The 24,105-nt window shown below is 46.3% G+C and overlaps 4 protein-coding genes across 4 annotated transcripts; 1 reads left to right on the top strand and 3 right to left on the bottom strand.

The window, feature by feature from the left end:
- Positions 1-7: 7 nt before the first annotated feature.
- On the bottom strand, positions 8-6,997 carry zgc:175214 (uncharacterized protein LOC557610 homolog). The gene is made up of 6 exons (XM_062447851.1): positions 5,655-6,997; positions 3,452-3,605; positions 2,837-2,879; positions 2,352-2,393; positions 1,588-1,670; positions 8-1,135 (listed from the first exon to the last, which is right to left on the bottom strand). Exons 1-6 carry the CDS (start codon positions 5,677-5,679, stop codon positions 1,015-1,017), a joined length of 468 nt encoding a protein of 155 aa, XP_062303835.1. The 5' UTR covers positions 5,680-6,997; the 3' UTR covers positions 8-1,014.
- A 2,335-nt stretch (positions 6,998-9,332) lies between these two features.
- LOC134008459 (calcium homeostasis modulator protein 1) lies at positions 9,333-11,161 on the bottom strand. Its single transcript, XM_062447846.1, has 3 exons — positions 11,030-11,161; positions 10,010-10,607; positions 9,333-9,868 (listed from the first exon to the last, which is right to left on the bottom strand). The coding sequence occupies exons 2-3, from the start codon at positions 10,559-10,561 to the stop codon at positions 9,356-9,358; spliced, it is 1,065 nt and encodes a 354-aa protein (XP_062303830.1). The 5' UTR covers positions 10,562-10,607; positions 11,030-11,161; the 3' UTR covers positions 9,333-9,355.
- A 1,112-nt stretch (positions 11,162-12,273) lies between these two features.
- LOC134008454 (inositol 1,4,5-trisphosphate receptor-interacting protein) lies at positions 12,274-14,897 on the top strand. The gene is made up of 2 exons (XM_062447840.1): positions 12,274-12,388; positions 12,733-14,897. Exon 2 carries the CDS (start codon positions 12,734-12,736, stop codon positions 14,825-14,827), a length of 2,094 nt encoding a protein of 697 aa, XP_062303824.1. The 5' UTR covers positions 12,274-12,388; position 12,733; the 3' UTR covers positions 14,828-14,897.
- Positions 14,898-16,924: 2,027 nt separating this feature from the next.
- zp3c (zona pellucida glycoprotein 3c) lies at positions 16,925-19,068 on the bottom strand (the record flags this gene model as incomplete). Its single annotated transcript, XM_062448910.1, has 8 exons — positions 18,530-19,068; positions 18,260-18,372; positions 17,941-18,044; positions 17,664-17,844; positions 17,457-17,580; positions 17,298-17,386; positions 17,158-17,228; positions 16,925-17,061 (listed from the first exon to the last, which is right to left on the bottom strand). Coding segments are annotated over exons 1-8 (1,347 nt in total), but the record flags the coding sequence as incomplete, so codon positions are not given.
- Between the last annotated feature and the right edge of the window lie 5,037 nt (positions 19,069-24,105).

The following is a 24,105-nucleotide window of genomic DNA, read 5'->3' as shown; positions in this document are numbered from 1 at the left end:
ATGCATGTCCAGTACAATACATTACATTTTATTTAAAAGCAACAAACGATACAAAATGACAATATAAGGTCACATTACACACATACAGGCAAGACTAGCTTTCAGTCTTAGAACGAGTGAACCTGGACATACATAGTACATAACTGTCTACATCAGAACTGTATGGCCTACTGAACTGATCTGTTGTATTAGCTAGCCATATGTTTAAATTCCCCTTAGTATAGCATTACACAGGTTGGCAGCATTACTGGATATGAATCAGACCTAGGTCAAATACGTGGATGAAATGATTGGAAAGGTTTGGGGTGTGCTTGATTCCACTCTTGTGATTGTACTTTTGGGATACAGTAGCATCGGTTTCATTGTACGGTGTAACGTATCAAGCAAACCCCAAGTAATTGTCCCAGGTCTGATGTGTGGCACAAGGTTATTATAATTATGATGTGAGATGCTTTGTGCTGGCTGTATTGTTACACCCCTGAGATATTAGAGGTATCCACACCGATCCTGACCAATGACCTACTAACGATGCCTGGCATGTCGATTGTGATTGGCGGTCTCCTGTCCGTGCCATAACCAGTTGTCCAATGACAGGGAAAGGGGAGGAGAAACTGGATATTCTAAAGTGGCTCCCTTTCCTATGTCACATGTCAATAATCTTGGGGGACTTTACAGACGCAAACAAAACTGAAAGTCCCATGGCTAGACTATTGAAGGTCCTTTTTCCCCAAATTTGACACATGGTACCCTATTCCTCTTGACTAGCTTGACTGTCTCTAACTGACCATAGAAAAACTAGACAGGTATCTTCAACGTATCAAAACGTAGCTATATCGCCCAGCTATATCGCTAATACACAGAAGAGCCACAAGGAAGCCACTTACGAATACAATCAACCCTCAAGTGAGATGTCCATAAGATGACCACCACCATCATTATCATCATAATCGTCCTCTGTGTGTATAGATGTGTCTTCAGGGGGGTGCCCTGGGCCTCCCGACCCCTGGCCCCCCCTCACACCTCCTCAGGGTCCAGGGGGCCCTCTGCCCCCTGGGGGGTCTCAGTGTGGAGCCGGAGGATGGGCTTGTTACACATGGGGCACACGCTCCGGATCTCCAGCCACTTCAACAGGCACCTGCACGGACAGACAGACAGACAGACAGGAGGACGTGAAGGAGGACCACTTGGTGTAGTGAGGGAAAGGCTAGACCGACCGCCGTGCTTACTTGTGTTTCTCTTCAACCAAGGTAGGTTCTAGAATGTGATAATAGATAATAGGTGTGTGTGTGTGTGTGTGGGGGGGGGGGTTGAGGTATATGTACCAATGTCATTTTACTGTTTTGCTACCCGACTCGGGGCTTCCGCTGATTTGAACTGGAAAGTGAAACAGGACATGGGTAAACATGATCCTGCTGTGTCATTACGTCTTAATGTGCTGCTGCCTCACTGAATAAAGCTCTGTATGGGCTAGTGGCTGTGACCCTTGAGGCCTTGCTGATTGTTCAGGAAATGTTTGTGTACAATTATAGCTAAGTTCCCTTCCGCACTAGGTCTCATGGCGAGACAGAATGCTGAGTCGATACTCACTTCTTGTGAAATGCGTGTGAGCAAGGGCACACTCCAAGCTCATCTCGGGTCCGGAACTCCTCCAAGCAAACCGCACAGGTTTGCTGTAAGGGCAGAGAAGAGGAGAGAATTGGTCTGTGTGTGTTATTGTGTGTGTGTGTGTGTGTGTGACTGTGTGTGTGTGTGTGTGTGTGTGTGTGACTGTGTGTGTGTGTGACTGTGTGCGTGTGTGTGTGTGTGACTGTGTGACTGTGTGTGCGTGTTATTGTGTGTGTGTGTGACTGTGTGTGGGTGTGACTGTGTGTGTGACTGTGTGTGTGTGTGTGTGTGTGACTGTGTGTGTGTGTTATTGTGTGTGTATGTGTGTGACTGTGTGTGCGTGTTATTGTGTGTGTGTGTGACTGTGTGTGTCAGTTCCCTCTGAAAGGAGAAAACTGGCTGAGTCAAGCACCTCTCTGCTCTGCGTTCAATAAATCATGAAGCGACGACATGTTACATCAAGCATGCCCTCACGGCCATTAGGGCCTTCACGTGTTCGTGTGCCAACACAAAACTCATTTATAAAATTACGATTTTTAAAAGAAATCTGTGTAGTTCCAAACAAAGTTTAAATAAATGACTACTTACATTTACATTTAACATTTTGTAATTTAGCAGACTTACAGTAAGTACAGGGACATTCCCCCCGAGGCAAGTAGGGTGAAGTGCCTTGCCCAAGGACACAACGTCATTTGACTGGCAACATTCAGATTACTAGCCCGATTCCCTAACCGCCACCTACTTACCCCAAGAAGGCTGAGCTTCTTGCCTGCCCCTTTCAGTACCACCTACAGGGGGGGGGCAGAGAGAGGGAAAGATGTTTCAACATGTAAAGGATACATTGAAGTGTCATCACCATGCCAAGTCAAGCCCATATGACATCGTCATGCTGACTCCAAAACTAAATAAAGATTCCAAGAAAGACCTGGGACACAAGTAGACTCTTGTTCACATGTCGATAGACATTTTAACTAGGTTGAAAGTCCTCTACTGTATACTGGACTAACAGGGTGTGTTAGGGCCTCATTTAAGATGTCGCTCGGAGTCTAGGGCATTTCGTATTTGAATAAGAGCTGTCTGTGTCACACAGGCGTTTAACTAACACAGGTTATGCAGTCTCAAGGTCATCTATAAAAGGTTGGCATTCGGTTTCACACACGGTGACGGGTGTGACATGCTCTTCAGAATCCAGTGTAGCATGTGTCCCTATGGTGACAGATTGCCGCTGTACCTCGTTGTAGCTGAACTGCTCCCGTGTGCCTTGTTGTTTCAACCTGGCAGAGAAAAAGATGAGAAAAATGCAAAGTCATGACCAAGTTCTTCTTTTTTTTTTATGCTGAAACTGTACGGTGTTGTCATGCCATGTCATGTGATGATGAGTTATACATTTTGTAATCGTTTTTTTTATACAGTCAGCTGATTGCTGGAATATGATGAAGTATCTGTAATGTGATATGATAATCTACTGTATTTACTGAAGACAGTTAGGTATGCCTGTCTGCTCAAAAGTACACCGTCAGGCAACAGAAGAGCAATGCCTTGGTAATTGACTGTTTTTCCACAACCAGCAACATATACAGAACATTTTATTTGAAAATATATTTATTTATTTATTTATTACAGTCTCAGCACCTTAAGTAGGCCATTATGAGGTTGGCTAGCGTGCATCGACCCAGGAAAATAAAGATACACCATTACTCTATAATGCCAGGAATCTCGTGTCTGTCTAACCCTAACCCACTTTGTAAAGTGTACGATCAACTGCACGGTAATGAAACTGCGATTTTTATTAAATTGAATATAACCTTTTCAGTCTGTGTCTCTGTTAGCATCAATATCCACTTACCTGAACAGGTAGCAGCAGAACAGGAGGCTGAGCATGAAGACGAAAAGACCTATGCCCAGAACGATGATGTAGACGTTGAGGGGGAGGTGATAAATGTCGGACGTCATGGCGCAGTATCTCTCAGAGCGCTGGAGACCCAAACCACACAGGCATCCTGGGTAGAAGGAAGTAGAGGGCGGGAGGGATACCGTTTAACCCTTGTGTTATCTTCGGGTCATTCTGACCCATCAGTCATTGTGACCCACCGTCGTATTGCGACAAATTTACCTCATACAAAAACAAAGTGAAGCATTTTCTTTTAACTGTCGGGCTGTCTCAGACCCCCCACATTGGAATGGTTAAAAGAAAATTATTTGTATTTGTTTTTGTATTGGGTAAAATTGGGTAAACACAACGATGATTCGTTATGAACCTTTGGGTCATGTGACCCGAAGGCAGCACGAGAGTTAAAGTGGGCCAGAGACATTTCGTAGTTTTAGTTGTCCTGTAGGGGTGAAGGAAGAATGAAGGCAGCAAAGGACACAATTTAGAATGGCAAAATTGACATATTCATCACAACCTAATGTTGTGAAGTGCTCTTCTGTTTATTTCCGTGTTTTAAGAAGGAAGTTCCTATTTTCACATAGTCTGTAGGTGTTTCACCTTAGTTTCCTTTATCAAACCATGTGGACTAAGTCAGTACTTGTATCACTGTCTAACACCTTGCTTCTTATAAGGGTTTTAAAATGTTTGTCTCGTGGAAATATTTTCCTTCATATGAAAGAAATAGCCATCCGATTCTCAATTCATAGCAGTAGCATAGCATATTCAGTTCAAGCCCACACTCAGAGCTACAAACAAGGATTCATTCCAGGCCCTGTGCCCATTAAGGCCTTTGTATCAACTAAAAAACATCAGGCAAATATTTGGTGAAGAAACGGCTGGCATTTGGCCGGAATTCCACCTATAGTTCTGTTGCTCTTTAATCTGGTCCAGACAGGACCGTAGCTAGGGGGGACTGGGGGACTAGGGGCAGAGGTTGTAGTTGGGTTATGGCTGGAGGTTGGGGCTATAGGGCTGGCAAAATGACTGAAGAATGGGTTGGAAGTTGGAACTAGAGGCTGGGGTTAATGGAGTGTGGGGCAGGGGCTATGGCTGGAGGCTGGGGCTAGCAGGAGGTTAGGGTTAGGGGCTGGCTATAGAGACTGGGTTGAGGGCTAGCAGAGGATGAAGGCTGGGGTTAAGGCTGGTGGCCGGGGCTCGCGGAGGCTGGGGCTGGGTTTGGCGGAGCAGGAGGCCCGTGGCCGGGGCTCGCGGAGGCCGGGGCTGGGTTTGGCGGAGCAGGAGGCCGGTGGGTAGGGAATGGAGTCTAACCGTCTGTGAACAAGACAAACACACAGAGCCATCGAGCCACTTCCGCCGCGCCACCATCTGTTCCACAGACTCCACAGAGGTGGCTAGTGTGTGTATACAGGGTTGGGGAGGAGGGTAACTGTGTGTGCGCGGTGTGTCTGTCACCGGTTGGACTCTATTCATCGGCAGACTCTCTGGGGACGGGAAGCACCATTTGGCGAGACAAAAGGTACAGGGACCTCCACTTCCACATGCCCCAATGTGCTCTTATTAATTTGCACCACGGACGCCCTTTGCCAGCCTCTAATGTCAATGGGACTCTTCTTTAGAGTGACTGAATGGGTACAGCTTGCACACTGTGGGGGGTATGGTTTAGATAATTTGACATGGGGGATGGGGGAAGAGAGGAGTGTGTTGGAAGGGGAGGGGGGTGCAAGGGGGTTGGTGGGTGGTGGGGCTCTTACAACTGATTAAAACTGTTGCTGTAAGTGTTGTGCGGTTGACATTATAGCACCAACATAGATCTTGTTGTCTTCAGGCAAATAATTAATTGTTGTTAGCTTGCTTGAAATTGTCTCTGGTTCTGTGGCGTGGAGTTACAACACACTCGGTTACATGCTAGTTGTTATGGTTGTTCTGTATGATAAACATGACCTTTAGAAATCCATCTCATTTCAAGTGCTAGTCCCACTTTCCTTAACACTATACCAGCAGCTTAGCATATAACTTAGCATATTTCTCAAGTGCATCTGTTTGCTCAAACTCAGTTAGTCATGGCTGAGTGGTGTAGGTACAGCTAGTTAGCAAAAGCTAGCATACAAGCAATGCATTTTATGGTAAGTCTTTGGCAGAGGGTGTAAAATCTACTTACCGTTACACCATTGGAATGGTTGCATGAAATTTGACTCCCAGGGCAGCACCAGTAAATTCAGACCCTGTTAGAAGAGCAGGGGACCTGGGCACGAGCCAAGATCGCTGCCTGGAACTTCTCTGGAGCCCAGGAGCCTGGATCTCTGGAGCTCCAAGCCCAAAACAAGTCACTTGGCCGGGGCTAGACGAGACTCCACGTTAAAGGTGTAAAAGCTTCTCCAACGACAAAACATGAAGATTGCAGATTTTTTTCTCCCTCAAATCCTTGAGCTGTGCAGGTTTGTCAGCTCAGCAGTCCATGTGCAGCATTTCCCAATCTGGATTAGATCAACCCCCCTGCCCGGGTTCAGATTGGGAGATTTGGGACTGGGATTGGGACTGGGATTTCAGACCTTATGCGCTCCTGCCTCTTAGTGATAATGATGACATCACCATCGTGAACATTGTCAAAACAAAGAAATACATTCACGTTGCTTCTCTTTCACTCAGTATGTGCTCTACTCCATTGTTTGTGATGTCATCATTCACAAATTCGGAAGGACATGAGTTGATTTTGACCACATTTAAACCAGCAATATATTTTTTCTAGCAATGAGTAACACTTACACTTATTTCAAAATGGACCTTTGGGTTCAGTTGCTGTCCGGTACCAAACCTTTAACACTTCAGATCAATGACATCCAGCAGTCGAACGACAGAGTCCTCTTAGTCCAATGAGGGTAATTTGCAGGCATTAGTCACTTGCTTTGTCCTCCTCCAAAGCCTCTTTTTAACCGAGGATTTTCACAAGCCTCATCCCTCTCTCCTCTCCTCTTTCGCCCCCTCCTCCTCTTCCTCCAATCTTTCTGATCTTCCGAGGGGTATTCCTCATCCAAGGAGATGTGACGTCCTCAGAACCACAAGCAGCTCAGACGAAAACAGTCCCCAAGATGGGCTTGGTATTTTGCTTAGTGTATGTGTTTATATGTGTGTGTGCCAGTTTGTGTGTGCCAGTTTGTGTGTGCCAGTTTGTGTGTGCCAGTTTGTGTGTGCACGTAGGTGGGGGGGGGGAGTTCCTTCTCTCCCTCTAACCATCTGCTGCTTCGATTGAGAAAAATCAGAGACAAAAGGCTATGTCTGCCAGTCAGTGGTGTGTGTGTGTGTGTGTGTGTGTGTGTGTCAGTCAGCGCGTGTGTTGTGGTCAGGGTTCTCCCACCTTCAGCAGGCTTTGTTATGGCAGACTTCTCTTTCCTCTCAATCCATAATGGTGTCCAGAGACTCTTGTCTAACAGCGGTTCCTATTCCCCTGCTCTTCCTTCCTCTCTCTCTCTCTCTCTCTCTCTCTCTCTCTCTCTCTCTCTCTCTCTCTCTCTCTCTCTCTCTCTCTCTGCCCTCCTCTGCTCTTCTTTCCTCAGCTCTCCGTTTGTAAACAGATCCTTGCTCATGTGACCGTTCATTTGCCTCGCAACTCTCCTCTGCCCCCTCCCCTTGCCTCTTCTCTCAGCCCTCCCTCTCTCCCTCCGGCCTCCAATCCCTCGCTCGTTCCCTCCCTCCCCCGGAGAGACGACAGCAGGGATAGGCGGGAGAAAGGCAGAGGGGCCAGACTTTGACGTCTGCTACGGTATGTGTGTGTGAGCGTGTGGTCTCATGTGTGTGTGTGTGCCTAATGTATGGTGCTTTCGCCATGCATGTGTATTTGTTACTGTCGTGTTACTGTGTGTGTGTGTATGCGTTGGTGAACATTTGGAGTCCAGGTCAGTCACATGTGCAATGCCGCTGTTGACAGAAAGTCAAAACAAAGGCAGCAGGATAAAGTGGAGGCCGGTCCTGGGAGTCAAAACAAGCGCTGTATCACAGGCTGTGCTGCAGCGCTGCTCTGCAGAGCTCAGGCAGAAGGGAGCTTTGTCAGATATAAAGCCTGATTATTTTTCAGCTCTACTTCTTTTGATCTATATATAAACATGTCGCCCATTGTGTGGTAAAAGATTGCACCCGGCCACAGTAGAGAGAGAGAGAGAGAGAGAGAGAGAGAGAGAGAGAGAGAGAGAGAGAGAGAGAGAGAGAGAGAGAGAGAGAGAGAGAGAGAGACGGTGACACAGGATGTGATTTAGACAGAGTTGTAAAGAGTATGTTTCAGAGTCAGAGAGGAAGTCTTTGCACACAGAGAAAGAGAAAGAAAGAGAGAGAGAGACAGAGAGAGAGAGAGAGAGAGAGAGAGAGAGAGAGAGAGAGAGAGAGAGAGAGAGAGAGAGAGAGAGAGAGAGAGAGAAAGAAGGAGGAAAATGTGATGGCCTGCATGGACAAAGGCAAGAAGCACCCACCCCCACACCAACAGTCAGCCAGACAGTCATACAGCCAGTCCTGCCAGTTGGTTCAGAGGTAACAGCTGCTGTAGGCTTTGGGTGAAGCTGGATGGATTTCCATGTTGACTCTCAGTGGCGGGGGAGGAGAGGAGAGGAGGAGAGGAGACAACATAAAAGGCAAAGGGGAGAGGCGAGACCAGGAAAGAAGGAGTGTTTATATGGGATACAAGGGACTCATATAATTCCCTCCTCCCTATAACTATGACATCAGCTCTAAATTGATGCTTTACAGCTGCATTGCTTCATAGCTGTATAATTAAGAAAATATGTAGTGCCGTGTTGGACTGTTGGGCGTTGGAGTCTAAGTGTGGGTTCAAATCAAAGATGGCATTGATGTGTGTGCTTGCGTGGATGCATTGACATCCTGGTATACTGGCTGCCTTTTAGGCCTGTTGTTGAATAGCATTGCAGTGTTCGGAAACAAAGATTAAGCAGTGTCTCGCCCTCTAGTGGAAGAGAAAGAGAAAGCAGCACTGATTCAATCGGCCTGAAACTCATGACAAAAGTAAAATATATTGTCATGCAGAGGGTGTTTGATACTGACAGAATTGCATATTGCATTTTAGGAAAAAACTGTTTAAAGCTCTGTAAAAATAAATCAGGTAAGATGATTGCTTGAGACCCACCTGACTGATCGGAAAGCACTTTACCAGAAAGATTTTGTGAAAGTGAGGTAGAGGAGCGACATGCAAATGATGACCTTATTTACCATCATGTAAATTGTTGAGCCAGTGAGTGAGAATGGGTTCCCTGTTTGCATATGAAGGCCTGACAAAGCATTATGTGATGGAAACAAGCACCTAAGACCAGTGCTGTCATGAGACTACTTTGGTTTAAAATTGCTCCATTACAAAAGATTGTCAAAAAACGACAATCTGAAGATGTAATAGCTATGATATAATAGACAAAATTTCTTTTTTAAAGTTTTCTTCATGGTTTGCAAAGCATATTTAACCATACATATACAGTGTCGCTGACCTGTTTAGATTAAATAAGGTCATAGCCCCCAAATCTTCCTATGTTTGATCATAGGCAAGCGTCTAATGTGACAACCAGAAAACCTCTTGAAAAGTCTTCTTTCCAAACTTCCAACAGACCTCTTTTGGTACAGCATTTTTTTTCAAAAATGCTAACTGCTTCAAGTTAGTCATATATCCTGGGCAAATATTGCTTTATGGCAATTTAAAATAATTTAAAACACACACCAACACAGTAAGCAACAACAAATTGCTCAAATAAAATAAATAAGATTTTTGAATAAAAATTCAAGTAAGATTTCCCTTTTGAGCTTATCACCAAACACAAATTCCTCATGTATGAAAAAAAAATCTATATGAAGTGTTGTTTACTACTGAAATGTTCAAACCTTGCTGTAGTACACCGCCCACTCCTTCTTTGCCATCTCATGGGTGTGTCCATTGGCATGACCATTAGGCCTCCTACTGGCCTCTTCCTGAAGTCTATCACTGTCTTGGCCGTCGGGTTGCTCCTTTCTCAGGGCAAGAGGCGGTTTACATGTGTGCCAGTTCCACAACACTTTATTCATATCCTCCTGAGCGCGAATCCCCAAAAGTTTGTCCTCGTCACTCTTCTTCTTCTCGTCGTCTTCGTCGTCGCTGTCGTCCTTCCTGGAGCCATGGCGATGGAAGCTGCGCATTTCTCCGCTGATGCTCTCGAAGTACTGGTGGATGCAAACCTTGGCGAAGCTCTTGGCGTGCTCCTTGCAGGTATCGTCAAACATCTTCCGCTCTATGTCGATGTAGTGCGACCAGTACTTGGTTTTGAGAAAGGCCGCCTGGGTGAAGCAAGGCCGTATGGCTCTGATCATGAAGGCCACTAAAGTCATCAACAGCAGGAAGACCCAGCCGAATCCCTTGAAATCAATGAAGCAGAGTCAATCGGTAATCGTCACGATATCAGTTATCTCAAAGGTTCTCTAAGCCACAATGACCAACATGAATAGAACACCTGGTTAGGCTACAACAGTAAAAACAGCATGAAAGAACATACGTACCTGTGAGATGCATTTAATGTATCGAGCAGCAGCTTCTCTCGATATCACCTCAGGCTGGTCAAAAATATTCTTGCACGGGATCTTGGCTAACAGTTTGATTCGCTCCACCTCTGACATGTCCTGGATGAGGGTGGCGTTCCCATACTGGTAGATGTCCAAGTCGACACTAAACGCACACAGGAAGCTCTTACCGTCCATCAGCGTCACAGCTATCCACACCGCAGGCGCAATCAAGGAGCGCTGCGTGATGGAAACGAACATGTAGCGGAGGATGGTGGGGTCCTTTTGCCGTTTCCCCGTTGGCCTTTTCCATTCCTCGGCTAGTATGGATATGTTGTTGTTCAATACGAACCCCAGGAGGAAGAACCAAATGGGTGGCACAACCAGGAGTCCAATGCCGTACGCGTAGTTGTATTCAGGAATGCAGGGACAGCTGAACTCAAAGGCAGAGTACAGCTGGGCACTGGCCAACGCCATGATACCGCAGATCCCATTCATGAAGGACTCCTGGTTGGACTGAAGGAACTGGAACATCATACGGAACTTATCCATCTTGATAGAGCTGTTTTTTTGCAGGCTTTATGAAAGAGAATGTAGTCTGTAGAAGGCAAAATACAAAACTTGATAGGGTCCTGTAGTCCAGTAGGAGTGGGTTATTACACCGTGGTGTGGATCTTAAACCCCTGGCAATGCAGTACTGTCCATGGAAACTTACAACTCAAGTCACAATTTTTCACTTTGATATGCTGTATGATTCAAGCACAACCCATTTTCAATTTGTTAAATGGTCAATATCCTATTACTTTGAAACAGAACATCAATAGATTTGATAGAAGTGTCTGAAGATCCATTCAAATTAATGGAGAATTTGTCGAGACATCTTGAGTAATTACAGGTGGACTGATTCTAAACAGCTTCTCTGTGACACAATCGATCGTTTGAGCGCTTGAGGTACACAAAGTGGACTACTTGTCCGGAAATATATTTATTTCAGTTTCAGAAAAAAAAGCTTGTACTTACTTTGTTTTTCTGTCTCCTGGTACAGGGGTGCCAAGAACTGTGAAGATATTATTGAAACGTGACTAGTATACCTAATATACAGGTTTTGAAGTCTCCCTGGCTCATTGTTAGAATTTGGTACCACTGATCCTTGGTGATCCACTGTTCCGAGAATATTTCTTTTCAGAACTCTTTGTGTGGGCATGAGGAGAAGGTAGACCACATCATTTGTCAGCAAGCCCCTCCCATCGCAAGCACCTGCTCGACATTGTTCTGTGATGTAACAGCATTCCCAACTCTCCTACACCATTGTCCCAAAAGCAAACATTCTACGGCCTCGGAAAAACACATTCTGTGAACCTACCTTCTGTCATTTTGGAGTTTCAAGAAGGTAAACAGAAGAACTAAGGATCTTTTCACAGAAATACTGTATGCACTTTTGCTGAATGCAATTTCTTTTTTATATTTAAATGATTCTTGATCCTCCATATTTGTTTATTGTGTCAATGGTAGCTAAATCACTGTCTATGCAGAAAAGGGACCTTTGATTTTTTTTTTACAATCTTTGTGTTCATAACACATTGTTTTTTCCCCGAATATACTACGCTCATCATTATCTGGTGCCAAATTTGTGGCAATTTCTACCTATAGCCAAATAGTTGTTTCCTGTGGCACCAACTTCACCCTACAGAATGAGGCCTAGCTGGACAAACCAGTTGGAACCCTATGCGAAGAGAAAAGAGAGTGTTTCAGTTTACACAACAATGAAACACACAAGAACCCCGCTATGCATCGTTGGCCATCCATTCAACAGATTTGTCATTGAGGCATGTACGATCTTACATCTATAGCGTGATAATGCCACTTATACAAAGCATTTAAGTCATACAAGCCAACGAAGGAATGACTTGCAAATTGCCTAAACATCAAGAGTTGGCAGTGATACACACACCTAGAAACCAGCCATACATCTTACATTAAAGCCATCAAACAGAGAACCACTATCTTAGTTATGACTACAGTTTGAATAAAGTTATGTTTCAATGACGGCTCGTTATATAAACTGGTAAAATAGCTGAAAATGTATAATGGTGATTTCTCTGACGTCACTCTACCCAACACTGTTTTACTGTAGGCCTTGAACTGTAACTAAGCTGTAGAGGAAGTCAATACCATCCGGTCTGCACTGTGTACTGCAGAGGAAAGTGTTGCACGGCCCAGGGGCAGTGAACTCAGGAAATAAGTCATGCAAGACGACCTACAACCACAAGTAAAACAGGAAGAGATAAAACAGGCCGTTGTCGTGCAAGGTTTGGTTCGTCTCCCTCCTGCTTCCCGCTGTTGCACATGATCAGCTTTGCTGTTTGAAACGCTTGACAGGTTAGCGCACTTCAATATCTGAAAATATGAATGGTGTAATTATACTTTAAACCTTTCAAATCTCATTTTAGTCATAGCGTAAAAATATTGTGTATTCGAGTCAAAAGGTAAATGCTTTTCTGACAGGAAGGAACTGACTTCCTCTATAGCTGCATTCAATCGTTGCGCTAAAGACGTTGTTTTCGGCTATTCATTGGATTTACAAATTTCAACATAGTGCTGTACACTGAATACCAATCAATGAATGATGATTACAATGTGCAATGGTAGGTTTGAAGCAACAATTTGACAGTTTGTTTGAAAGTAACATGGCATGTTTCTCTGCCTCTTGAACATGCATTTAGGATGCAAGATACCATTCTTCGGGTGCTGGTGGTGGCTGTTGGTCTAATAATGTATCCTAGAGAGGAGCTGAGGACCATGGACCAGGATGATGATGTAGCAACGGGTATGCAGGAGCAACAGGATTGGCTGTTAAAGGAGATGGAAAAGACGGACCAGGAAATGATCGTCAGGCATGAAGCACCAGAGGAGGACCAAGATGAGTCTCTTGTAACCGTCCAACCAGTGAACGCCAATGAACCAAAGGCTAACCAACGTGTGGCTCAAACCGACCAATATCGTTCTCTGGAAGGCCTTGAGGATGATCAAGTAAAGCCAACCCTTTTAGACGAGGACACTGAAGAAACAGAGACCAAGGTGACTGAGGTAAATGAAGACGCAGCAGATTCAGAGCTCAACTTGTCACCTTTGGGACTGTCTGATCATTCCCTCGCCATCATCGATCCTTTCATTGATGAGGCTCTGTCTTCATTGGATAGCGATGTGCCTAGTATCGAGAAAATGTTTTTTCAGGAAGTCGAGATTAACCACAATACACCTTCAGTAAATCCGAAAGTAGTTCCGACAAATCAGGAAGTGCTTCACAAAGTCCAAATCGATCCCCCAAAACTCTGCACAAAGCCTTCCAGGGAGGACCAAACTAAAGCAGTTGAAAATCATCAGGAAGTGTTTCAAGAATACAGAGTACCACCACAAATGCTCACAAAACCATCAGAGAAAGACAAAGGAAGATGGAAGCAGGTGACTGACACAGAGAACGATTATCTCTGGTACCTTTGGAACACATACTCCCTCATTTCCGTGATCCATTTTTCCATCAAATATTACAGAAAGAAATTGCAGATGAACCAAAGTAAAGATGTCCCGTCTGAAAACACAAACATATTGCGAGAGAGTAAACTCTCGGCTGAGGTATCGCTGCCAGACAGTAGTACACTGAACCGTTTATATGACAAACGTGTCAAACTGTCACCCAATGAGAGATACCAGGTGGCTGAGTTTGTAGAGGGTTTTGCCAGTGATCTATTGTGTACCATGAGAAGTTTGAGTGACAGGGCGGTCGGCATGGTCATGGAGGACTTTGTAATGGTGGAAGGTGTGTTCAGGTTTCGTGCGTGTGACATCATGATCCCCATTGTACCATTGGATCCATACCACTTCCAGTGTGAATTTTGGGGCAGTCAGGCTGGGGATAGACAAGCAGACATGGAAGGCTATGGTAGAATTAAAATGGAAAAAGGTGTTGAGAAACAAAATGGATGCCCTTGTGGTAATACTGATATAGACATGCTCTGCTTATTACATAGTGACGAGAAGGTGGTTGACACATGTAAGAAATCAGATAGCCCATTTTTATCACCAACCACACCTTACCTTTCCAAAACACAAGTTCTGAAATGGTTCCAGAGAGCGTTAAGACAAGCTTGGGAATACATTTCCCACAAATATGAGTTTGAGTTAACATTTTTTAATGCCGGTGCCTCTGGTGATATGACAGTCCGATTCAGATCAGGAAAAGTTATAACCTTTAATATTAAACCCGTGGTAAAGTTCAAAGATGCAGCTGCATATTTTGTCATCGGTGCTTCAACCAAAAATGTGAACAATTGGTCAGACACCTTCTGGGAACTTTCATTTGCACCTTATGAGGACCACTTTCTGAAACAGCTCAATATAAATCTGCCCAAGAACTCCTGTCACATCAAGTGTCTTGAAATTGTGGTCTTCCTTCACAGGAAGCAAACAGGTTTGACAGGTAAAAGTGGCCTTACAGATTACCACATCAAAACTGGATTATACCACCTCCTTTTAATTAAGGAACCATTAATGTGGCACCCTGAACAATTGACCAATAGGCTTCAAGACTTGTTGGGTTTCCTGGAAAACTGCCTTGAGCACAAGAAGTTGAGTCATGCATTTATTGGTAACAGTCTGGTTTCAAACACAAGCCTGTCTCAAGAGCTTGCAGAGGCCAAGCCAGTAAATCTATTCCACCCCCTTGTGGTACAAAAAAGCCTTTACTTTAAAACTGTAAAGCATTTCCATGAGTTGCTGAAGAACATGTCTGTGCTGATACAAGAATATGCAGCAAAATGAAATCTTGAGATCTTGAGTGGCTATGCAAGATTTAAGTTACACTAGGTCAAAACACCAAATAAATTTGACAAGTAAAATGTTTTATTTTAAAAGTTCCACTTCACTGGTCATTTCTTCCTGACAGCATCTACAAAAACAAAAAGTATTTTTTTGAAAATGTCAACACATACTATTGCTCTTTCCCTTACAATCTTACCATACATGGCCGTCCTCATCCCAGAACTCAATGGAGCCAACAAGTTCCTCAGATTGAGTCTCTGGAACTAATCCTTTATGGTCACTCTTCCCAAAAGGTGGTACGATTGGAACCATACCAACTGGACCGGACTTAGGACGAGAAGGTGGGTTCTTACTAGGAGGGCTCTGAGGATGGGGAAGAGAGGGGCGCTGGGGCTGGGGAAGGGGAAGAGAGGGGCGCTGGGGCTGGGGATGGGAAGGGCGCTGGGGCTGGGAAGGGCGCTGGGGATGGGGAAGAGAGGGGCGCTGGGGATGGGGATGAGAATGAGAAGGGTGCTGGGGATGGGGATGAGGATGAGAAGGGTGCTGGGGATGGGGATGAGGATGAGAAGGGTGCTGGGGATGGGGATGAGGATGAGAAGGGTGCTGGGGATGGGGATGAGGATGAGAAGGGTGCTGGGGATGGGGATGAGGATGAGAAGGGTGCTGGGGATGGGGATGAGGAGGAGAAGGGTGCTGGGGATGGGGATGAGGAGGAGAAGGGTGCTGGGGATGGGGATGAGGATGAGAAGGGTGCTGGGGATGGGGATGAGAAGGGTGCTGGGGATGGGGATGAGAAGGGTGCTGGGGATGGGGATGAGAAGGGTGCTGGGGATGGGGATGAGAAGGGTGCTGGGGATGGGGATGAGAAGGGTGCTGGGGATGGGGATGAGAAGGGTGCTGGGGATGGGGATGAGAAGGGTGCTGGGGATGGGGATGAGAAGGGTGCTGGGGATGGGGATGAGAAGGGTGCTGGGGATGGGGATGAGAAGGGTGCTGGGGATGGGGATGAGAAGGGTGCTGGGGATGGGGATGAGAAGGGTGCTGGGGATGGGGATGAGAAGGGTGCTGGGGATGGGGATGAGAAGGGTGCTGGGGATGGGGATGAGAAGGGTGCTGGGGATGGGGATGAGAAGGGTGCTGGGGATGGGGATGAGAAGGGTGCTGGGGATGGGGATGAGAAGGGTGCTGGGGATGGGGATGAGAAGGGTGCTGGGGATGGGGATGAGAAGGGTGCTGGGGATGGGGATGAGAAGGGTGCTGGGGATGGGGATGAGAAGGGTGCTGGGGATGGGGATGAGAAGGGTGCTGGGGATGGGGATGAGAAGGGTGCTGGGGATGGGGATGAGAAGGGTGCTGGGGATGAGAAGGGTGCTGGGGATGAGAAGGGTGCTGGGGATGAGAAGGGTGCTGGGGATGAGAAGGGTGCTGGGGATGAGAAGGGTGCTGGGGATGGGGATGAGAAGGGTGCTGGGGATGAGAAGGGTGCTGGGGATGAGAAGGGTGCTGGGGATGAGAAGGGTGCTGGGGATGAGAAGGGTGCTGGGGATGGGGATGAGAAGGGTGCTGGGGATGAGAAGGGTGCTGGGGATGAGAAGGGTGCTGGGGATGAGAAGGGTGCTGGGGATGAGAAGGGTGCTGGGGATGAGAAGGGTGCTGGGGATGAGAAGGGTGCTGGGGATGAGAAGGGTGCTGGGGATGGGGGTGGGAAGGGCTCTGAGGGTGGGACGGGCTCGGAGGGTGCTGATGGTGGGACGGGCTCTGAGGGTGGGAGGGGCTCTGAGGGTGGGACGGGCGCTGGGGGTGGGACGGGCGCTGGGGGTGGGACGGGCTCTGAGGGTGGGACGGGCTCTGAGGGTGGGACGGGCTCTGAGGGTGGGACGGGCTCTGAGGGTGGGACGGGCTCTGAGGGTGGGACGGGCGCTGAGGGTGGGACGGGCTCTGAGGGTGGGACGGGCGCTGAGGGTGGTACGGGCGCTGAGGGTGGGAAGGGTGCTGAGGGTGGGAAGGGTGCTGGGGATGAGGGTGGGAAGGGTGCTGGGGATGAGGAAGAGAAGGGCTTTGAGGGTGCTGGGGATGAGGAAGAGAAGGGCTTTGAGGGTTCTGGGGATGAGGAAGAGAAGGGCTCTGCGGGTGCTGGGGATGAGGAAGAGAAGGGTTTTGAGGGTGCGTGCACGAAGGGAGAGTGCACCGAGGGTCATCCACATTCCAGGAGTGACTGGTTATCATCTGTGAAGCTTTAGAGAGAGTTTACAAGAGTTAGTGCCAACAAAGCCAGCATTTGGTTTGTCAATGAATGTACACAGCACACAGCACAAGTATGCAAAACCCACCTGGTTGTGGTGGGGGACAGACAGAGTCACAGCAAAAGCAGACCGCATTGTCACCATACAACTCAGTCCACCTGCAAGAATGGATAAGATGAAGCACCTGGGGACCTTCAACTTTGACCATAGCAGGTTTCAACACTCACGTTTTGCTTCCGGGATTGTAGTTGCAGGACTTTGCACTTTCAGTTGGGGTAACATCTCCCACTGAGATATCACAATGCATGTAGAGTTCCTATGTAACAATTCAAATTAGTACAACATCATTGAATACATTGATTTATTAAAAAACAGGAGATCCATACCTTCAGGGTAGACGTTTTGGCCATCCCTTCAAAGATGAAGCTACCAATCGTAAACTTTAAAACGGTCTTTGTGGCGTGACTGATGAATTGTGACTGCTCGGAGTACCGGCCATCAACCATACAACTACCCAGGGATAGAAAACCCAAATTTAGACTGACAATTTATAAAATGACCAATATTGTATACGCAGCAAATGAGGGAATTACCCAGTGTTCTCAATCACTGTATATTGTGGCACAGAGGTGAGCAACGGAGAGATGGTTATAAAGCACTTGTTGACGTACACCCTCACAGGTTTTTGAGCCAGCACAGAGTCAAGCGTAGCCTCAAAGAACATGGGCTGTCCAAGCGTGTAGCCGATACCTGGAGTCAACTCGGTCCCATGGACTGAAACAGAATCATGTCATCCTCCAAGAATGTTTTAGTCATAGTTTGTTAAATTGCAATCCATCCCTGTACTTGTGGCCTTGTTTCTCCACTTACCATCATAGGGAGTGAGGGTGACCCAGGTCCTTGAAGTGAGGGGTCTGAATACGGTTCCTCCCCTCACTGTGGGCCAGAAGCCGACCTTGTAAGAGAGATGGAACCTGCAAGGAAAGCAGTATCAGGCAAGGTTTAAGGATGGGCTTCCCCATGGAGATCATTTCCCTTGGGTTGCCCTTAGGAAGTGTTAGGAGTCCAGTCAGAACTGGAGATCTTATGCCAACTCCAGTGCTTGTGGATGACAGTGCAATGATGTATGCATGTTGTTTTAAGCAATAATTGATGTGGAGAAAGGCAAGCGGGTGGGCTCGGGTCTTACCGATTATAACTACACTCGAGGGGAACATCAAAGTTGAAGTCCCTTACAATGGGTCCTGTAGACTCCCGTTTATAAGAGATCCTGTTGGTGAAGGTCACCCGGTCAGCATGACTCTACAAAAAAAAGAACAATTAGGCTGCTGCTGGGGCTCCAGCCCAAAAGGAGGATTTTAACCTGCCATGGATCAGATCTGATGTGAAACCTAATCTTGTGAGCTCAGGTTAGACTGAAGATCAGTGAAAATGAATGCATCAGTTAAAAATCACCCACCGTAATCACAGTACCACAAGCCATCAGGGGGTAGAGCAGGTAGAAGTGACTATCGGTGGCTTGATTGACAGGGCAGGACCCAAACTTCAGGTAACTGTAGGCATCAAGGCTGGAAAATAATTCTCTCTGAACTCTAACATAGATCCTATTAATATGGCACAATATGTCAATAGGGTTGTTGCAGGGAGGCCTTTGGGTAGGTGGACCTCTTGTGGCCAATAGAATGTCCTTTACTGAGTCAGGCAGTGGTTCGGCATCCTTCCCAGGGACAACAAGAGACATCCGGTCCGAAGAGGCTGCGATAGGCACAAATTCTGGAACTTTCCTGGCTTCTGGGTGGCTGCCCGGCTGTTTTTGGGTGCCTTGTTTCCATTGCCTAGGTACTAACCTTGCCGCTTCATCTTGCTCGATTTCTCTCTCCATCTCTGACCAGAGGGCCTCAGGTGACTGCCCAAAAACATTTTCAAATTTAAGGCAGTAGGCAGAGGTTATCATAAACATAAGCAGCAAGAATCCTTTCACCCCCATTTTGAGACCAACCGCTACAATAATCAAGAAGCAAGGCTCTGTGTGCGTTTATACTTTAACACAGTGATGGTAATTGATTTCACCTGCAGATGATACCAATTATGCAAAACCAATAAGTCCATTCCGAGACGTATTATCAATTTTACAATCAAATATATTTATGGGTTGCTTTCGTGTAAGCCAAATCACAAAGCAACGACTCAAAGTCTAGCTGCACACTATTCCAGATAGTTTTTTACTATACATTTTTTTCTGAACCCTTTTTGAGCGAATGCCAGAAGTCGTGATAGACAGTCGGCATTCTAAAGTTAAGTATAGGGGGCTAAAATTGGGGGATAATAACCATAGGGGTAGGCCGACAAAGTTTGACAGTGAGACCACAAAACAAGGCTTTTAACATCCGTGGACCAGAACTAGTAGTGTGCAGTATTGAAACATGTCAAGCCTACTTCCTTTTATAAGTGTACTTCTTATTACGCGGGGGGTATCTGGAGCTGCCTCCGCCACTCTTTTAAATCGACTCTCCGCCAAGAGACCCGCCCTTCTCTGACTCTGATTGGCCGTGAACCTCTTGTGCTGCCTTTGGGTCACATGACCCAAAGGTTCATAACAAACCATCGTTGTGTTTACCCAATTTTACCCAATACAAAAACAAATAAAAATAATTTTATTTTAACCTTTGCAATGTGGGGGGTCTGAGACAGCCCAACGGTTAAAAGAAAATGCTTCACTTTGTTTTTGTATGCTGTAAAGATGTCGCAATACGACGGTGTGTCACAATGACTGATGGGTCAGAATGACCCGAAGATAACACAAGGGTTTTAAGGGACGGGTGGCACCCTATCATCAGGTCGTCCCTTTAGATTTGATCTGAAAACTATGGCTCACCTTCCAGCACTTTAAATATGTGGATGAACACCAGGCAGGGGCGTCTTAATAGCACTTGAGGCCCCTGGGCTATGGACTTTTTTTTCATTTTTGAGGCCCCTCACACGCTAATCGCACAATCGCACGAGTTGCTTGTATTGTTATTTACATTCCGTTGCATGGTTTAGGCTGAAATTCAGTTTTTGTGGTAAAAAGTGCCTTGTGTCAACGAAGGGAACTCAGTACTAGTTTACGTCACAACGTCAGCACACGTTAGCAACGACGCATGGATACAACGTGCATTGCTGTTGCACAGCAAGTATCGTATCGTGCCGTGGTGTACTAGCAGCATTATACATTTAAGCAATTCAAGACTTGCATGTACAGTAAGTAATGTCACAATAAATTATGTATTTAAACTCAAGCTTGTGTGGTGTCGCTGTATTCAATGCCACAGCCTAAACTTTATGTCAAAAGAAACGTTAATTTCTGGCGCATTCAAACAATCCCCTCAGTGAAGTTTGGCTAGCAACAGCAGCTAGGCTAGCTTGCTCGTAGCACAATTCAGCTTCTCCACGCAGGGCTCTAGACTGAGACCAAAAAGTCGCGTTTGAGGGCATATTTTCAGTTAGCAGATGGTACCGTTTGAATCGCGATTCCATCTGAAAAATACTGCCGGTGACAACGTTAGAATAGCTTGTCTCAAAGGGGGTTCAGCTTGTTTCATATTAAATGGACCCATCTGCAACCGACACAATCAAGCACACCCTACAGATTGTACCCTCTAGTTTTTGTTACATTTTGTTACGATAAGGGGGAGGGGGGGGCCTCCCCTGCCTCCACATACAACACCAGATAAATGGTAAATGGACTGCATTTATATAGCGATTTCTACCTTAGCGGCACTCAAAGCGCTTTACAATGTTTGCCTCTCATTCACCCATTCATACTCTCACTCACACATACCGACGGCAGCGAGCTACCATGCAAGGCGCCGGCCTGCCCATCGGTAGCATCTTGGGGTTCAGAGTCTTGCTCAAGGATACTTCGGCACATGGGCTGGGAGGAGTCGGGGGTCGAACCGCCAACCTTGCGATTAACAGACAACCCTCTCTACCCCCTGAGCCACAGCCGCCCCAGATGCCACTGTAGAGCAGAGTAATGACATCGCGAATACGGACGTTAATCATCATTATTATTTTGTATTATTATTAAGAGGCCCCTCATTGGTCGAGGCCCCGGGCTTAAGCCCAGGTAAGCCCGTGCATTAAGGCGCCACTGACACCAGGTAACATCTATGTTTCTGTCAATTAAATAATAATACCATGATTTACTTGAGTTGTGAATTGTATTGTGGTATTCAGCATTGGACAAACTTAAATGTAAGAAATAATATTACCATAGAAACTCAACTCGGCAAGTGTTACGTTTTGTAACGTGTTGTTGGCTGAATAGTCAAGTAGGCTAATGCCAGGTGGTCATAACTTCAAACTGACACACACACAATGACATATGAGTAAAGTATTCATACTGAAGATATTTGAATTAGCTATGGAGTCAACATAGATATGACAAAGATGCCTGTGAAAGCTGTTGTGAAGTCAAGCATCCCGACGTGTTCCACCAAGTCATCCCGTAGCCTACCTCCTCTCACGCTTCTCTCTCCCTCGCCAGCATCTGGCGGAGTGGGTGGCGGTGCAGAGCGTGTACGCCTGACCGGAGAAGCGGGGAGAGATCAAGAAGATGATGGGGGTAAGATGGCTGAGCGGTTAGGGAATCAGGCTTTTAATCAAAAGGTTGCCGGTTCGATTCTTGCCATGCAAAATGACGTTGTGTCCCTGAGCAAGGCACTTCACCCTACTTGCCTCGGGGGAAATGTACTGTAAGTCGCTCTGGATAAGAGCGTCTGCTAAATGTAAAATGTAATGTAAATGATGGAGATGGCGGCCAAGGACATGGAGAGGCTGGGGGGGCAGCGTGGAGATGGTGGACATTGGGAAGCAGAGGCTGCCCTCCGGAGAGGAGATCCCCCTGCCCCCCATCGTGCTGGGCCGCCTGGGCTCAGACCCAGGAAGAGGACCGTGTGCATCTACGGGCACCTGGACGCCTAGCCGGCCAACTTGGACGACGGCTGGGACACGGAGTCCTTCACCCTGGTGGAGAGAGACGGTGAGGGGTTTGTCTTTTGAGAAGTTGGGGGAAAGTTGCGGTTAGCTCATCTTACATGCGCACACACACACACGTGTACGTGAGGGACAACCTCGCAAACATCTTTCACCCAATAATCCCACAGCTGGATGCATGCCCAGTTGAACGCCTGTAACGCAAGCGGAGGACTTTGAAAGCGTCTGTGATCTTGTGTTGTGAGAGAAGAGACACCATTTTGTATGACGCAATGTTTATTCCTTCTCTGCTCCATGATTGAGCAATGTGCCGTGTAGAGGAAAAATCACCTTGTGATTTCAGATGCTCTTTTAACCCTTGTGCTGATGTCTCTGCGATGATGTAGGTTTTGAGGGAGGGTTGAAGTTGGCTCTGAGAGGTTCATGTTTGAAAGGTTTCGTCTCTGTCCAGCTACACGGCAGATCCAGGGAGCAGCGCTATACCAAGATGGCTGACTGGGACTACATCAACATCTTCTCCAAGCTCGCCAGCCCTATCCCACAGTTTGGTACGCTGGCCTAATAGTACTGCAGTTTTATTATGTTCAATCCACATTGAAATGAATGAGTACATCTGTTCTCACGTGTGTGTGGAGACCAGTACATTATTGTTGCCGGGTGTTTGAAGTAAGTCTAGCCGGCTGTTTTCTTGTGGTTCTTTTTGAAGAAGGAAATGGAGACGGCCATGTTGGGTTCCATCCCATCTATCCTTCCTCTCTGCAGGTAACGGAGACATTTTGTCTTATGAGAACGCCATGAAGGCCAGAGAGACTGGAGTGTCTGGTATTATATTGGCGAGGTGAGCAAGCGTATCTTTTTTTATTGATTTTTTTTTTTACTTTGTATTTATTTTACAAACGATATTACACTAAACAAACTTCATATCAGAGCGAAAAAAAAAAAAAAAAACTACTACGCTCTCTTTAAAATCTTTGATCCATTCTTATCTGACCAACTAAGAGCTCGAAAACAAGCATATCTTTTAACTGTTACCTTTAAACGGTCCTTGGTTTATCTGAATGAGGAAGAGAAATTCAATTGAACAACTTCATTTCAGACAAAAAAAAAGTGAAATCCAGCCAATGTCCCGCAGGGGCGCCCTCATCAAACCCCTGGATCTTCACGGAGCTCAAGGAGCGTCGCGACTGGGACATCTCGTCGGCCGAGTGTCTGGACGTGCTGAGATACTTCAGCAACTACGGTCTGGAGCACTGGGGCTCTGACACACAGGGCCTGGAGAAGACTAGGAACTTCCTGCTGGAGTGGCTGTCCTTGATGTGCAGGGGGGGGGGGGGTGTTAGTGTTGGCTGACAGGTGGGATTGTTTTAACCCTTGTGCTGCCTTCGGGTCATATGACCCAAAGGTTCATAACAAACCATCGTTGTGTCTACCCAATACAAAAAAAAAAAAAAACCTTTGCAATGTGGGGGGTCTGAGACAGCCCAACGGTTAAAAGAAAATGCTTCACTGTTTTTGTATGCGGTAAATTTGTCGCAATACGACGGTGGGTCACAATGACTGATGGGTCAGAATGACCCGAAGATAACACAAGGGTTAAGAGAGAGAATGGATGTTTGTTTCTTTGTTATTGGTTCAGCTGACCGAGAAGTGTGTAGATTTCTAATCAATCCAGACATAAGGAGCCCCCAAAAATACAAGATTCAGATATCTTACTTATGAGACATGAAAAACGCCTCTAAGCAACAACTGTCCTATGGGCCTTCTGGGAACTTTTATTTGCACCTTGTGAGGACCACTTTCTGAAACAGCTCTTTATAAATCTGCCCAAGAACTCCTGTCACATCAAGTGTCTTGAAATTGCAGTCTTCCTTCACAGGAAGCAAACAGGTTTGACAGGTAAAAGTGGCCTTACAGATTACCACCTCAACTGCATTATCCTTGCGTTGCTGACACATGAATACGCACCAAAAGAATTAAATCTTGAATGGCTATGTAAGATTTAAGTTACTCGTCATTCTGAAAGTAAGCTAGGTCAAAACACCAAATAAATTTGACAAA

This window comes from Osmerus eperlanus, chromosome 22 (genome assembly GCF_963692335.1).
Source record: "Osmerus eperlanus chromosome 22, fOsmEpe2.1, whole genome shotgun sequence".
Taxonomy (NCBI): Eukaryota; Metazoa; Chordata; class Actinopteri; order Osmeriformes; family Osmeridae; genus Osmerus; species Osmerus eperlanus.
This window is presented reverse-complemented; position numbering and strand designations above follow the sequence as displayed.